The 15,621-nt window shown below is 37.3% G+C and overlaps 1 protein-coding gene across 2 annotated transcripts in view; it reads right to left on the bottom strand.

Annotated features, from left to right (window-relative positions):
* Window positions 1–15,621, bottom strand: part of AK5 (adenylate kinase 5) — a 283,479-nt gene that overhangs the window by 132,918 nt on the left and 134,940 nt on the right. For both annotated transcript variants that reach the window (XM_049771780.1, XM_049771781.1), the window contains exon 8: window positions 10,308–10,384. In XM_049771780.1, the coding sequence (XP_049627737.1) occupies window positions 10,308–10,384 (77 nt within the window). The remainder of the gene's footprint in view (window positions 1–10,307; window positions 10,385–15,621) is intronic.

Raw genomic sequence — 15,621 nt, 5'->3', positions numbered from 1 at the left:
AATTCCACAGTAATCAGCACCTTTTGTGCTTAGAAAAGTGTCTGTGATTTCAAGGCCACTCAAACGATATTCCCTAAGTGAATAAAATGGTCTATAAGATCAAAATAAATTTCTAGGCACTAACACATAATGGGTTTTTGAACTACTTTTCAATCCTGCTATGTTTCTTGCATTTACTTGCCCCTGATTTCAACAATTCAACTCTTCATTTATTTCAAACCTTGGATTTAACAGATGGTTTTGTCTTTGGGAACCATTTGTCAGGAGCTCAGTTTCTGATTGTTAAACATACAAAGTCTACAATCCTATCTGTGCTCCTTCTGTTATAACCCACGCGTGGTCTGTTCTCTTCTAAGGCCCATTTCTTCACTTGTGTTCTGGTACTCTATCATACCATATTCATAGGAATCTCTTTCTCTTTATACCGATCTCTCATTCTCCTCATGAGAGGACTCCATGTACGCATTTCAAAACATACTCAAATGCCTATTATTACAAACAATGGCAACTTTCCCTAACAGCTTTCTGTAAAATTAACCATTTTCCTCCATATACAGTTTCCTTTATATACGAAACAGCCATTTTCCATTCTCTCCTTTTCTTATTCTTTTTATCAACACTTAACCTTCTGCTTCCTGAGATAATATTTTTTTTGGCTATTGTAAAAACATGCTCTACTGATTTGCCTCTTATATAACATCGTCTTTTATAAATGTTTGTAGCCTTGACTACCTCTACCTACACTTGAAATATCCTCCATGCAACTTTTGACCCTTCTCTCAACTGTTTTCTTTCTCTCTCTATTAGAATGCCTAACCTCAAATTTTACATTTGTTCAGCAGCTCACAAATTCATATTAGCAACCCAACTCTTTCCTCTAAATATCAGATCAGTATATTAAATCTCACACTTTGAGTTCTCTATTTGGATGCATAATGCACTCTGAAATTACACTCATGCTCTTTCCTTATGGAACTGGTATTTTCTTAGTGTTATTTCTTAGTGTTATAGTGAATGTCACTACCATCCACCAAGCAGTACATCTTAAAAACCTTCAATATATCACTCCCCCACTTTCTCATATTCATTCCAACATGAAGTTCTGTTGACTTTGCTCCACTGTGTCCCTCAAATACATCCTGTTCAGCCCACATTCTAGTGCCAGAGCCAGTCACCATCGCCTGTTCTGCAGCCACCCACTGGACTCACACTATAGCCAGAACAGTCATCTCTTTTATAATCCCTGACTCAGTTTTAAATATCCCTCCTCCTTCCTTTCCCTTCCTTTTGTTTTGTTTTTGTTTATGGGCCAAATCCGGTGACACTCAGGGGTTACTCCTGGCTATGAGCTCAGAAATCGCTCCTGGCTTGGGGGACCATATGGGACACCAGGGATCGAACCGAGTTCCGTCCTGGGTCAGCTGCATGTAAAGCAAACACCCTACTGCTGGGCTATTGCTCTGGCCCACTTCTATTTTTGTTGTTGTTGTTGTTGTTGTTGCTGAAATTACCAAAGACAAGCCATCGTGGTGTTTGCACAGGTAGGCACTTATCAGGGCTGCATTCTTCAATTACCCCAACACATTCAAGGATGGTTTAACCAACACATTCTTGTTATAGTGCTTACTGAAGGTCACATTCAGATGTGATGCTCACGCATCTTTCCCATGCTAGAGGTCACAAATGGTGCATGGCTCTTGGAGTCCCAAATCATAGAGCTGGGATTGATCTTGCAGCCCCACAACTGAGCTATACCATCCAGTCCTTAGAAAAATATTTTTAAGTATAAAAATAATTATATCACACATCATTTTGCTACCACATCCCCATTCAATGGCAGCAATGCAACAAACAAGTCTTCACAGTTTCCAGTTGGTTTTAGGATTAAGTCAGAAAACCCAGGGCTGGGCGGTGGCGCTAGAGGTAAGGTGCCTGCCTTGCCTGAGCTAGCCTTGGATGGACCGCGGTTCGATCCCCCGGTGTCCCATATGGTCCCCCAAGCCAGGAGCGACTTCTGAGCGCATAGCCAGGAGTAACCCCTGAGCGTTACCGGGTGTGGCCTAAAAACAAAAAACAAAACAAAAGAGAAAACCCAGTCTGCTCTTTAGAGTTCCACAATCCAGGCTTAGCTCATACACCTACCTGCTCTCTCTGCATCTTTTGATCTTTTAGATGCCATATTTCTTCCTGCTTTTATACACAGTTCTTCTTTTTAGACTTCTTTGCTCCTCTGCCCCAATCTTTTCCTGTTGTCTCACTTTATCATACATAACCTGGTTATCTTATACTCAAGTTCTGACCTCAAATCTACTGTCTCTATACCTTGATGATCACATAGGCAAAGTGCAATATGCACACCTCCCAACAGCATATAGTTTAAACCTATTTTATTATTTAGGTATTTTATGAGTAGGTATTTCTGTATATTCCATAATAATAGGAACAGTGCTGTCTGTCCTTTGTTTTTTGGGTCCATACCCAGTGGTGCTCAAGCTTACTCAAAGCTTATTTCTGAATTAGCACTCAGAGATCACTCTTGATGAGCTTGAGGAGCCATGCAGGATGCAGGGGATTGAACCCAGTCTGACTTTGTATAAGTACCCTACCCATTGTACTATCTCTCTAGCCCATTGAACAGTGCCTTTTCATGTTCACTCATCAAGGTGACATTCGGTGAGGTGAGGTGGTGCCATGGATAGAATTTGAGGCCACACACCCACAAGACAAAATTCCACCATTAAGCCACATCCCAAACCCACCTGTAGGATTTTTTGTAGATTTTTTTTTATCAAATTGGGGAATTTTTCCTCTATGTCTACATTACTTAGTTTGTATTATGAATTATTGTTAATTTCAAGTGGTTTTTCTGCATTTACTTATATGAAAATTAATTTTCTTCTTTAGTCTATAAATATATATTACATTAATTGTTCTTCAGATGTTGAATTAGCAAGGAATATTCAGGATATTACTTGGTTATGATGTATAATTCTTTACATTGTATTACTAATATTTTGCCTATATGTTTACAAGATGTCTTAAGTCTCTCTATATTTTTTTTTACCTGTAATGTCTATCACAAAGCTTTGGTTAAATGATAGCTTAAAACAATGGCTTGATAGAATAAATTAGAATGTATTCTCTCTGTTTCTGTCATTTGGAAGAGATTTTATGGTGATTTACTGTAATTTCTTCCTTGTCTGGAAGAATTCACTACTGAATCCAGTTGAGACTTTATGTGTTGGGAGCTATTAATTATTGATTCTATTTCTCTTTTTTCTCCTTCCAGTATTCCCATTGTATGTAATTTTGTAATTTTACCACAGCGTTTGAATACTCCATTCTATTTCATCTCAGAATTGTTTCATAGCTTTTGAATACTCTGCTCTATTTTTCAGTCTTTTTATGTTTGCTTCTCAGTTTTAGAAGTTTCTATGATTATATTCTCGAGCACAGAGATCTGAAAATCAGTTACCCCCAGTCTACTAATAAATCATCAAAGATATTCTTTTTACAATGTTTTTGATCTCCAACATTTATTTTTGAGTATTTCTTTGAATTTTTATCTTATGCTTATATAGTCTATTCTTGCACATTATCTACATTTTCCATTTAAGACCTTAGCATACTACTAATTTTTGGGTCTAGTTTTCAGTTTTGCTAATTCTGACATTTCTACTATATCAAAATTTTGTTCAGATATATTCTCAGTCTCTTCACACTGTGTTTTTATCCTTAGAATGCCATGTAATGTTTTGAATGATGGGTACTAGGTAAAAGAAACTTACCAAGATTTTAATAATATAATGTATAATGTATGAGGAGAAAGCAAGCATGAATCAACTCACCTACTTATGAGTAGGTATTTGTGAGCCCATGTCCTTACACTATGAATATCATTAGAGCTGCTTAGATTTTAACTTACTAACACTCAAAATGGCTGGGGGGTGGGTGAGGTTAAAATGACTGTTCTTTGATCAAACTGATGCAGGAAGGTAGAGAATAGAAGGCAGCTAGAACGATGCTCTTCTTTCTGGTTAAGCTAAGAGGATGGTGGATATCATTCACAGAAATAGAGAAAACAGAAGGATGAACAGATTTTGTGGAGGAAGACGTAAGTTGTTTTGAATATGCTGAATTTGAGATGCACAATGGAAATCCAAGTATTCCTGTTTATCTGTCAGACTTTTGTGACACAAATTCACTAGGGAGCTCTGAATATGAATATGAAGGAGCTTTTCCAAAAAGAATCTGTTCAACGGGGAGTGAAGGTGCCATAGTTGGATGTTAGGGAATGCCTATATTGAAATAAAGAACTGTGAGTGAAGCAAGAAAACCAATAATCAAAGAACCAAGACGTAGGAGCAGCACCAACGGAGAGCAAACATTCTGGGGAACCAAAGTACTGTGGTGAGGTGGGTTTGGTACTCCCCAGAAATTTCCTTTTTTGAACACCAAGCTCCATATTTGATACTCTGTGTATTGAAAGACAAGCAATTAAGAATCTATTAAGGGTCCATGTGCAGTTAATGTTGATTCATCTTCCTTGGACACTTTCCCTTTCTATTCATTATCTTTTTGGTGATTGTATAAAAAATAATCCATAAAAGGGAAATATTAAAAAAAGATTGTGTGTGTGTGTGTGTGTGTGTGTGTGTGATTGATTGATTGATATAGAGTCTGGCCCGTATTTCCTATCTTGACTCTGAAGCCAGACAACTATGATTAAATTTTATCTACACCTCTGAAAAAATTCTTTTTCTTGGGGCTGGAGTGATAGCGCAGTGGTAGGGCATTTGCCTCACACACAACCAACCCAGGACAGACTTGGGTTCTATTCCCAGTATCCCATATGGTCCCCAAGCCAGGAATGATTTCTGAGTGCATAGCCAGGAGTAACTCTTGAGCGTCACCAAGTGTGGCCCCCCCCCCAAAAAATAACAAAAATTTCTTTTTCTTTTTTTCTTTTTTTTGAGCCACACCCAGTGGTGCACAGGGCTTACTCCTGGCTCTGCACTCATCATATAGGATGCTGGGGATCAAATCCGGGTCTATCCTGGGTTGGCTGCAGGTAAGGCAAACACCCTCCCCGCTGTGCTATAGTTATGAAAAATAAATTCTTAACTTTCTTATGCCTCTGTTTTCTCATTAGTAAAATTAAGATAATAATATCTATCTCACATAAGTGATGGTACATTGAGATCATAGAAGTGAATCTCAGAGAGTACTACTAAATACTTTAGAGTTAATAGAAGCCAATGGGGAGGACAATACCAAGACCAGGGGATGGCTTAGAGTTGCAGTCAGAAAACTATGGTCTTCAGGTCAGATCCACCCTCTGGCTTATCTGTGTATGGTCTTGCAGTTAATGAGGGGTTTTAAAAGTTTCAGTGGTTAAAAATAAATCATATAAATTATGTAATTTAAAATTTAGTATGCATAAAGTTTCACTGGAACATAATCAGCATGCTTAATTACAATCAAGACCTTTTTCAATACAATGACAGAGTTTGGCTGCATCAAAGATCATGTAGTTCACAAAGTCTAAAATATTTACATTACAGTAAAAGAATGGTAATTCAAATGCAGCAAAGATAGATACTAAATAGTTGTTAACCAAAATGAATGATAGATTACCAGAGACCTTAATAATATCTTTCTTGTTGGTTTATTTGAGCATTTGCCAGCATAGAGAGGTAACAGGAGGAGACATAGCTGGAAAAGCTAAGATGCAGGGCAAGCTAAGGATAGCATGCGTAAATGGTTAAGATTGACCACACATGTGGTAGATAGGATATGAATAAAGCTGATACTTCCTGAAGCCTGCTTGTGAGTGAGTTGTTTTTTTTTTGTTTGTTTGTTTTTGGGCCACACCCAGCAGTGCTCAGGGGTTACTCCTGTCTGTCTGCTCAGAAACAGCTCCTGGCAGGCACAGGGGACCATATGGAACACCGGGATTTGAACCAACCACCTTTGGTCCTGGTTCGGCTGCTTGCAAGGCAAACACCGCTGTGCTATCTCTCCGGGCCCGTGAGTGAGATTTCTACCCACCACTTTCCTGTACCCTGATGACCTGCCAGTTAATGGGGGATGGAGCCACGTGGTCCTGAGCTCAAGGACAACAAATTTTTTAACAACAACAAAAATTTTTAACAACTTTTATTTTGACCAAAGTGAATTACAAATCTTTCACAATAATATTTTAGGTACATAGGTACATAGTGACATTGAATCAGGGGCATTTCCACTACCAGTGTTGCCCTCCCTCCACTCCTGTTCCCAGCATGCATCTCATATCCCCCTTCTTTGCCCCCTTGGGCTACTAGTATAGAAGAAATCCTCATTCTATAGCTTATTAGCTTTGAGACATTAAAAGTTATTTGATTTTTTTGATTTTGGGCCACACTGGCTATGTGCTCAGAAATTGCTCCTGGCTTGGGGGACCATATGGGATGCCGGGGATTGAACCACAGTCTGTCTTTGGTCTGACCCATGCAAGGGAAACGCCTTACAACTGTGCCACCACTTTGGCCCCAAAAGTTATTTAATTTTTATAAGTTTTAATTTCCTCAACTTTAACTTGTGTTACCATAAGAATTAAAAAAATTCTTTTTTTACATAAGCCAAAAATTAATATCTGGTTTATAAGCAAGTGATCAATAAATGCAAGTTTTTGCTTTATTTAACTGGGCTCACTAACATTGCTGTTACTTTCTAACAGGAGTGCATAAGGTCCACAAAATCTTGTGATTTTATATCTTAGTACATCACAAGACAGATACATATGCATCTTATTGGCTGGCTGTCTTCTGTATACCCATATTGTATGGTCCTTGAATGATATTATAAATATCCAAATGGCTCTTGGCAAAAAAGTATTTCCCCATTTCTGCCTTAAATATTTTTCACAACTGTCTTCTGTGTTATTTTTTTATGTTATATGCCAAATATTTGCTTAAATATTATCTCCTTAATAAGGCTATTTTAGTTAATATAGATCATATATACATATGAAGAGCTACTAAGTTGTTTAAAATAATGAAATTGCACTTTTTGCAACAATGTGGCTAGTACTTATGGTAATGAAAAAATATCACAAAGGAAAAGACAATGATAAGATTGTTTAATTAATGAATGGAATATAAATAATTCAAGAAAAAGAAGTGACAAAATATACCAAAGTATATCTTAGACTATGAAAAACATAATAGTTACCAAAGAGAAAAGAGATGTGAGAGGCTTGAGTCACCTCAATGGACCATTTTGCTAGTGTAATGCATTAGAACTTTGGCGAGTTCATGAGTCTTATACACATATAGAGTGTAAGGATGTACTCCCCCAAAATAGAGTATGAGGACATAGAGTGGGTGTACTCTACAAAAAGTAGATTTCTTTCACACTTTTCTGTTATATCTTCTTTGAATTTTCTTTCTTTTTTTTGTTTTTATTGTTTATTTGTTTTGTTTTTGTGTCAGACTTGATGATTTCAGGGTTATTCCTAGTGGGACTCAGGGACACCAGGGATTGATTTAAGATAGGCTATGTGTAAGACAAGATCCTTACGCACTATATTATCACTCTGATGCTGTTTCTTGCTCTATGTAGCAGAAATTTGTCTAGTCCATAGTTTCAGATTACCAGACCACCTACAATAGGAATTGTTTAACATATCTTTGCTAGTATCTTTTTTTTTTTTTTTTTGGGTCACACCCGGCGGTGCTCAGGGGTTACTCCTGGATGTCTGCTCAGAAATAGCTCCTGGCAGGCATGGGGGACCATATGGGACACCGGGATTCGAACCAACCACCTTTGGTCCTGGATCGGCTGCTTGCAAGGCAAACACCGCTGTGCTATCTCTCCAGGCCCCTTTGCTAGTATCTTAAAAAATTATTTCCTGTGAATTTACTTCATGCTTACTGTAGTTGAGATAACATGATTACAAAAGTATTAATGTCTAGTTCAACCTTTATGGAAAGCAATATGGAGATTCCTCCAAAAACTGGAAATCGAGTTCCCATATGACCCAGCTATACCATATAGGAATATACCCTAGGAACACAAAAATACAATACAAAAATCTCTTCCTTACACCTATATTCATTGCAGCACTATTTACCATAGCAAGACTCTGGAAACAGCCAAGATACCCTTCAACAGATGAATGGCTAAAGAAACTGTGGTACATATACACAATGGAATATTATGCAGCTGTCAGGAGAGATGAAGTCATGAAATTTTCCTATACATGGATGTACATGGAATCTATTATGCTGAGTGAAATAAGTCAGAGAGAGAAAGAAAGACGCAGAATGGTCTCACTCATCTATGGGTTTTAAGAAAATGAAATACATTCTTGCAATAATAACTTTCAGACACAAAAGAGAAAAGAGCTGGAAGTTACAGCTCACCTCATGAAGCTCACCACAAACAGGGATGAGTTTAGTTAAAGAAATAACTACGTTTTGAATTATCCTAATAATGAAAATGTACAAGAGAAATAGAAAGCCTGTATAGAGTACAGGTGGGGGTCGGGTGGGGAGGAGGGAGATTTGGGACATTGGTGATGGGAATGTTGCACTGGTGATGGGTGGTGTTCTTTACATGTCTGAAACCCAAACACAATCATGTATGTAATAAAGTTGTTTAAATAAAAACACACACATACACAAAAAAAACAATGTAAGTCAGAATGAAGATGAAGATTAAAAATTTTTGTAGCTGTCCTTTAAAAAGTTGTCCTTTACGTTACTTTGAAAAAACAAAACAAAACAAAACAAAAGTATTAACGTTTACTCTTTCAGCATACAGTTACTGTACCTTCATCACCACTAAAGAGCCCAAGACCCTCCACCTCAGTCCTATGGTCACTTTTGGTCTGTCTTTTCCTTTATCACCCCTGCTCTTGGCCATACTGCTCTGTAATTTCAACTCTAGTCAAGTCCAAGATCTTGTTATTATTATTGTTATTCAATCCCGATATTTCTTCATAAACCATGTACAAGTGAGCTCATCCTAGTTCTGACAACTCATTTAACATATAACTTCTAGCTCTATTCATGTTGAATCAAAAGGCAAGATTTAATCTGTTTATATGTCTTATAGGTTCTTAAAATAATTGAATAAGCTTCAAAAGTCATACACTGATTGGCTTGTCTTCATCTAGGAGGCAGTATAGTGCATCTGTTAAGGTATATACCAAATGTTTTCTTTTCCACTGTGAAATTTGTGTAACTATAGACTAATAACTATTTTTTATTTTATTATTTGTTGATAGTAATTGCTTTATTTAAGCACCATTACAAACTGGTTCGCAATTGGGTTCCAGCCATAAATGTCCACCCCCCCATTCACTAGTGCAACTTTCCTTTGTTTAATGCCTTGTCTACATTATTCCTATGACATAGGTTTAGTAATTTCTATTTCTTAGAGATGCTATGAGGAATTAGTGAGATAATCAAATTAAGGAATTTAGCACAAAGATTAGTACATATTAAGTGCTAAAAACATTACATACGTAGTAGCTCTCATATTGCTTGTCAATATCTTCTTGTTTTGTGTTAAAATTCAAGAAACTTGATGTGTTTGAAGACCAAATTGTAAATGTGTATGTGAAATGCAGAACCATTAGATATTATCCGCATCAGATCTGTTTTATATGTGACATATATTAGTTGAATATAAGGGGAAAAAATCCCAGAAAAACATGTTTTCTTGGCATTCAGTCATTACAGATGCATACTGATGAGAGGTGGAAGGAAGTTTATGACATAATTCTTAAAAATAAGAACAAATTAGCAAGTTGGACCATTTGCCAACTATTTTATGACATTAAAATTTAGCAATAGAGAAAGTTTTTCTGTTGAGAATAAATGACCCAGATAAATTTCTTTGGTTTTATTCAGACAGAAAATATATTTAAATTCTTGTTTCTGAGATTTGTGCCATTCAAAGATGTAAAATAGAGAAGCAGAGTTCTGAATCTAAAACTGAGACCGAATATTTACTATAGGTTTTTTACTGCAAGAGATAAAAAGAGGCAAATTTCTCAGGAAGAGAGGTTCATGTAACTTCATTTCTATTTCATGTAACCATTTTTGTTATTGATGTTTTGTGTTTATAGATAAGGGAAAGCAAAAGGGCCATGGTTAGTGAGTGAAAGTTGGAAGTCACTGTGATTTATCATGGACTTTGCCATTAGTTATCTGAAAATATTTCAAAAATTATTAATAATTCCAAATTTCATAAAACTTCTAGAAGAGCTCAAATAAAATGCTTTAAATAAAAAACAGCTTTTAGATTTTAATTACCTGATCTTCATAATCAGACCCCGTGTCAATGATCTCCCCAGTGTCCAACAACATTGAAGGATCAAGGTCACTTGAACCTAAGGTTAAGAAAAAAAAATTATCTGAAGAGGGGGAACAGTTTTCCCAGTGGTGCTCAGGGGTTACTTCTGATGTGATTCTCAGGGATCCTTCTTTGCCAGGCTTTGGGGATCATATAGGGTACCAGGGATCAAACCCAGGTCAGCTGAATGAAAGATAAGGGCCCAACAAGTTGTACTATCCTTCTAGAATCTAGACCAATCTTTCTTTTCTTTGTTTTGGATTTTTGGGTCACACTCGGTGGCACTCAGGGGTTACTCCTGGTTCTGCACTCAGAAATTGCTCCTATCAGGCTTGGGGGTCCATATGGTATGCCAGGAATTGAATCTGGGTCTGTCCTGGGGTGGCTGTGTGCAAGGAAAATGTCCTACCACTGTGCTATTATCATTCTGGCCCCAGACCCATGCATCTTCTTTTTAAAGTTGTTTTCTTTGTTTCTTTTTAAATAGAGTCTTTTAATTTTATTTTAGTTTTTGGGCCACATTTGGTGGCACTAAGGTGTTATTCCTGGCTCTGCACAAAGAAATTACTCCTGGTAGGCTTGGGGGAGCATATGGAATGTGGGGGATCGAACCTGGTTTGGCCATGTGCAAGTCAAGCACCCATTCATTGTGCTATCACTCTGGCCCCTAATGATGTTTTCTAAGTGTTCTAGCACAATCTCCCACTGAGTTTTCTATTGCTATGATGGTTATATTGTTTTCACAAAAATTCTGGTGCTAGGAGAGAATTTGAGGATCAGTGTGCATGCCTTGCATGTGAAGACCCGGGTCAAATCTCTAGTGTCACAAGATTCTTACAGTGCTGCTGGGCATAACTCTCAGGCCCCGGAACACCAAATGTTTCGACCTTTAAGATGAAAATCTTATTTGGAAAAGATTTGTCATCATCAAAAAGAAAGAGCATTGCTTTAACTAAGTGTAAAGAAGGGAGTTTTCACAAGGAACCATGAGTATGAATTCTGAGGACAATACATTTCCCAGGAATTGAAGCACCTTATGTGGGGAACTAATAACTGTCCTGGAAGAAACGTTAAAAGAAAATAAAAGTGGGAGAAGACCACTGGCATTTCCAAAATAAGAATTGACTTTGCTCACTGAGAAAATGAGAAAATGGGAGAAAATTTTCACCTAAGTCCCTGACCAAGAAGCCGGTTAACTTCTTCGGGGGTGAGGGTGGAGAAGAGGAACTAGGCTATATTAGGTAGTACTTAGGGGCTACTCCTGGCTCTGTGCTCAGGGATCATCATGTTGATGCTTGGTAGATCCTGTGTGCCAAGGATCATACTAGGATCAATTTCATACCAGGCAACTACATTGACCTCTATACTATCCCTCTGACACCAAATTTAATAAAAATCCTAGTCCCAAAGGTTTTGTTAAATTGCTTACACATTAATTTCTAAGGCTCAAATTCAAACCAGTAATTTCTCATAACAGGGTTTCTGAAGTACATTTGACTTGTCATTTTCATTTAATCACTTATTCCTGCTGAGAAACACATATCATCCAATAGGCAGGGAGGCAGAATTCAGCACTTCCCATAAAATATTATTATACATGTGATGACAAAACAGACACTGTATGTTTCATTGAACTGCGCTTTGCCAAATAATTCTTGATGCCAGAATATTCAATGAACAATATTTAATAGAGTTTTTAAAATGTCTTAGATACCTTTGGAATACAGGTCTCTACCAAGACAGTTTTAACACTTTCTTCCCCCAAAGATACAAAATGTGTTCACAGATAGTCTTTTCTTACCTCTTCCTTTTTTTGTTATTTTTCTAAAATCATTATTCCTGATATTTATCATACTGATTAAATACTAAGCAGTAACAGCTTTGTACATTGTATTGATTTCTCCTAACACATCCAGCTGATTCTCAATTCTAAGCAAAAGCTGTCCACATGGCTTTGTACATTGGATCCGTCATTTAGGCACTCTACAGAAAGGACCAGGGACAGTATAGTGCCTCTGTGACATTTGGAGAAAATAAGTAACAGTGAATGGCTGATGATGAGATGGGTTATAGGGTAGTAGCTGTAGAATAGAACAAGCAGAAGTGGAATCAAGAAGTGTCACTTCAACGTGTGACAATCACAGTCACCACTATTGAAGATATCATTAAAGGCAAAGCCTGTTTTATTTAGCTTTCATTATTTCTCCAATATGCATATTATTCTCCACTGACTACTGCAAGTGATCAAAGATACAGTGATTCAAAAGATACTTTATCTCATCTGTATTCAGTATGATTACTGTGAACTGAGAATGGGTTCTGAACACAAAGGCTTATTAAACATATAGTTAGTAGAGCTCCTGTGTCCCACTTATTTAATTAGGACTTTTCTCTCATGAAAAAGTTCAATTTGAAGGGCTCTTAAATGACCCAGTTAACAGGCATTACACATTAATATTTCAAATTATACACGACTATTATAAAAATATCTTCAGCAATAGTAGCATGAAGAGATCTTTTTATCACAAAGGGAAAAATGACTCATACTTGTAAGGAAAAATAAATTGACTTTCCTTATAAAGTGCCTTTAACAGACATTTTATTTTTCAATAAGGGATGGAATTTCTTGACATGTTACTGCTCTTGGCAACAGGACTAATATATCATAGGAGGCCGTAGACAAAAGATGTAATTATCAGCTCAAATAATAATTGAATAGCTTTCATTTTCTTTTAGTATTGGTTGCCTGGCTTACTGAAATCGGGCCTTTAATAATAATTGAAGGTTTGACATACAAAACTGGGGGTAAATATAGATAGATGTACATATTTGTGCCTTCATTAATTTGACAATTTACACAGAAAACAACTGCAGCAATCTTGTTACTTAAAAAAAACCAGCAAAATCAAAACATTCTGAAAAAAAATAATAACATAGCTGTCACTTCCCCCTACTTTAAAATTCTCAATTTCTTCTCAGATTTAAAAATCATTCTTCTATCTAGCACACAATGGCAGGTGCTGAAATAGAGCAAGAGTAGGGAGAATTCAGTAACACCAGATATCAGGCACAAGAGTGGTCTTTGAAAATACTATTTTATGTTGCATCCTTAAATTTAAGTGAAAATAGAGGCAGGAGAGGACAGGCACACCATTTTTAAGAAACTCTTCTGTATCTTTTCTCTCCTAGTAAGCCTTCAATCTAAAGTTTTAAGAAAACCCTCCTTCTGTTTTGAGTATCAAACAAAGAAAATCTCTTACAAAGTAGGGTTTTGCAGACAATGAGGGTATATGTAGATAAACCTCCCCTAATGTTTCATCTGCTTGTTTGAGTAAAGCAGAGCCCCCCCCTCAATCTCCATTCTGTCCCTTTCAAAACAGTGTACAATTTTATGTAAACATTTTTTCATCTCTAAATGTAAGAACAAAACTTTTAGAAAGTATTTATTTGGTCAATAAGCAGAATGACTGAAAAAAAAGGACCTTTACGTTTAATTTTGCAGGGGCCGGGAAGGTGGCGCTACAGGTTAGGTGTCTGCCTTGCAAGCGGATGGACCGCGGTTCGATCCCCCGGTGTCCCATATGGCTCCCCAAGCCAGGGGCGATTTCTGAGCTCATAGCCAGGAGTAACCCCTGAGCGTCAAATGGGTGTGGCCGAAAAACCAAAAAAAAAAAAAAAACCAAAACAAAAAAAACATTTAATTTTGCAGATGTTGATCTGATGCATTTACTCTATAATGTTAAGTTTCTCCTAAGAGTCCTAGGCACCAGGGACAGAGACTCCAGCTCTAATTCCAATAGGTGTGAAAAATGTTAGTAACAGCTTCCAGAACTCTTCTTCAAAGAACTAATTTATTTGAAGAAAGCATCCAGTCAGCAGAGGGGATTAGAAGGTGTGCTTGAGGTATTGGGTGCTGGTGGTTATGGGTGATAATGCAGTAGATGGCTCTTTAGAAACTTCACAATAGGGGCTGGGAAAGACTATGAAAGAGGAGACTATAGTAGATTAAGAAAAAAGAGGGGGCCAGAGCAGTGGTCCTAGAAGTAGGCTAGGACGGACCGCGGTTCAATCCTCCAGCATCCCATATGGTCTCCCCAAGTCAGGAGCAATTTCTGAGTGCATAGCCAGGAGTAACCTCTGAGCATCAATGGGCGTGGCCCTTCAAAAAATAAGAAAAAAGAGAAAAGGGGGTTGCATTGTATTAGACCAGTGATCACTCCAATCCCAGATGAAGTTATTAACATAAAATTTTTTCAACGTAACAACTACATATTCTATATACAAGCGATTTGTTCTTTACAGTAATTAAGAGCCAGGTGTTATTTTTTCCCCTTACTTTAGAGATGAGGAAACTGAAGCACAGAGAATGAGTGATGCTACCCTAGGGCTCTGTTACAGAGAACTCTAGGGACAGGTGACATTACAGCTAAAACCCAAAAATGTAGAGGCTCTGAAGAAATGACATTCTATGGCATGACAACAAACCAGTTAAAAAAATGTGGTACAGCTCCATGGCAACAGACTTAGTTGGGGTGGCTGACAGGAAAAGAAACATCTGATTGCAAGAACTCTCCCTCTCTATCACCTGGCTCCCTTGTGAAGTCTCATACTCTAATAAGGGGAAACAGATTATTACAATAAACAATAAACAAATTGTATAATCACAACTGAGATAAAACTCCAAAAGGAAACTCATGGGAAGCTGGCCTGGAACTTGAGAAATCTTGAGGAAATCACATATAAAATAGGATCTGTTGGACAGGAAAAGAAATAGGGACTGCAAATAAATCTTGCAAATGACCAGAATATGGAAGGTCCCTAGGGCTTAAGGAATTGGAAAAAGCAGGTAAGATGGAGGAGGAAGCGATGCAGGAAGAGATCCAAAGTAGAAAAACTGAGATAAGGGTTTCCAGCCATATAAAGACACTGGAGATTAGCTGGCAGAAAAGTTATTGAAAGTTCTGCTGTTTCATTTATTTTTTCTAAGATAATGTGATCAAAGCTTCATCCTGTGAGAATCCCATGGTAGACTGGATTCACAGTAGTTGAGAGAAGCCAGACAAAAGATAAAAAGGATGGCAAGGAATGACTAAGCCTTCAACCAGTGAATGAAAATAAATACTGGACTTCCATCATGTACCCAAAGAGTGATGAATAGTTTGAGTCATGAAGGCAGGAACATTTTTGCCAGTTCTCTTAAAAGAGCTGAACTGCATGTTCTCATATGTGAACTCTTAAAAAGTCAAATGCATAGAAACAGAGTAGAGAGATGGT

Source organism: Suncus etruscus, chromosome 4 (assembly GCF_024139225.1).
Source record: "Suncus etruscus isolate mSunEtr1 chromosome 4, mSunEtr1.pri.cur, whole genome shotgun sequence".
Classification (NCBI taxonomy): domain Eukaryota; kingdom Metazoa; phylum Chordata; class Mammalia; order Eulipotyphla; family Soricidae; genus Suncus; species Suncus etruscus.
The sequence above is the reverse complement of the archived record's forward strand: the minus strand, read 5'-3'. Positions and strand labels throughout refer to the sequence as shown.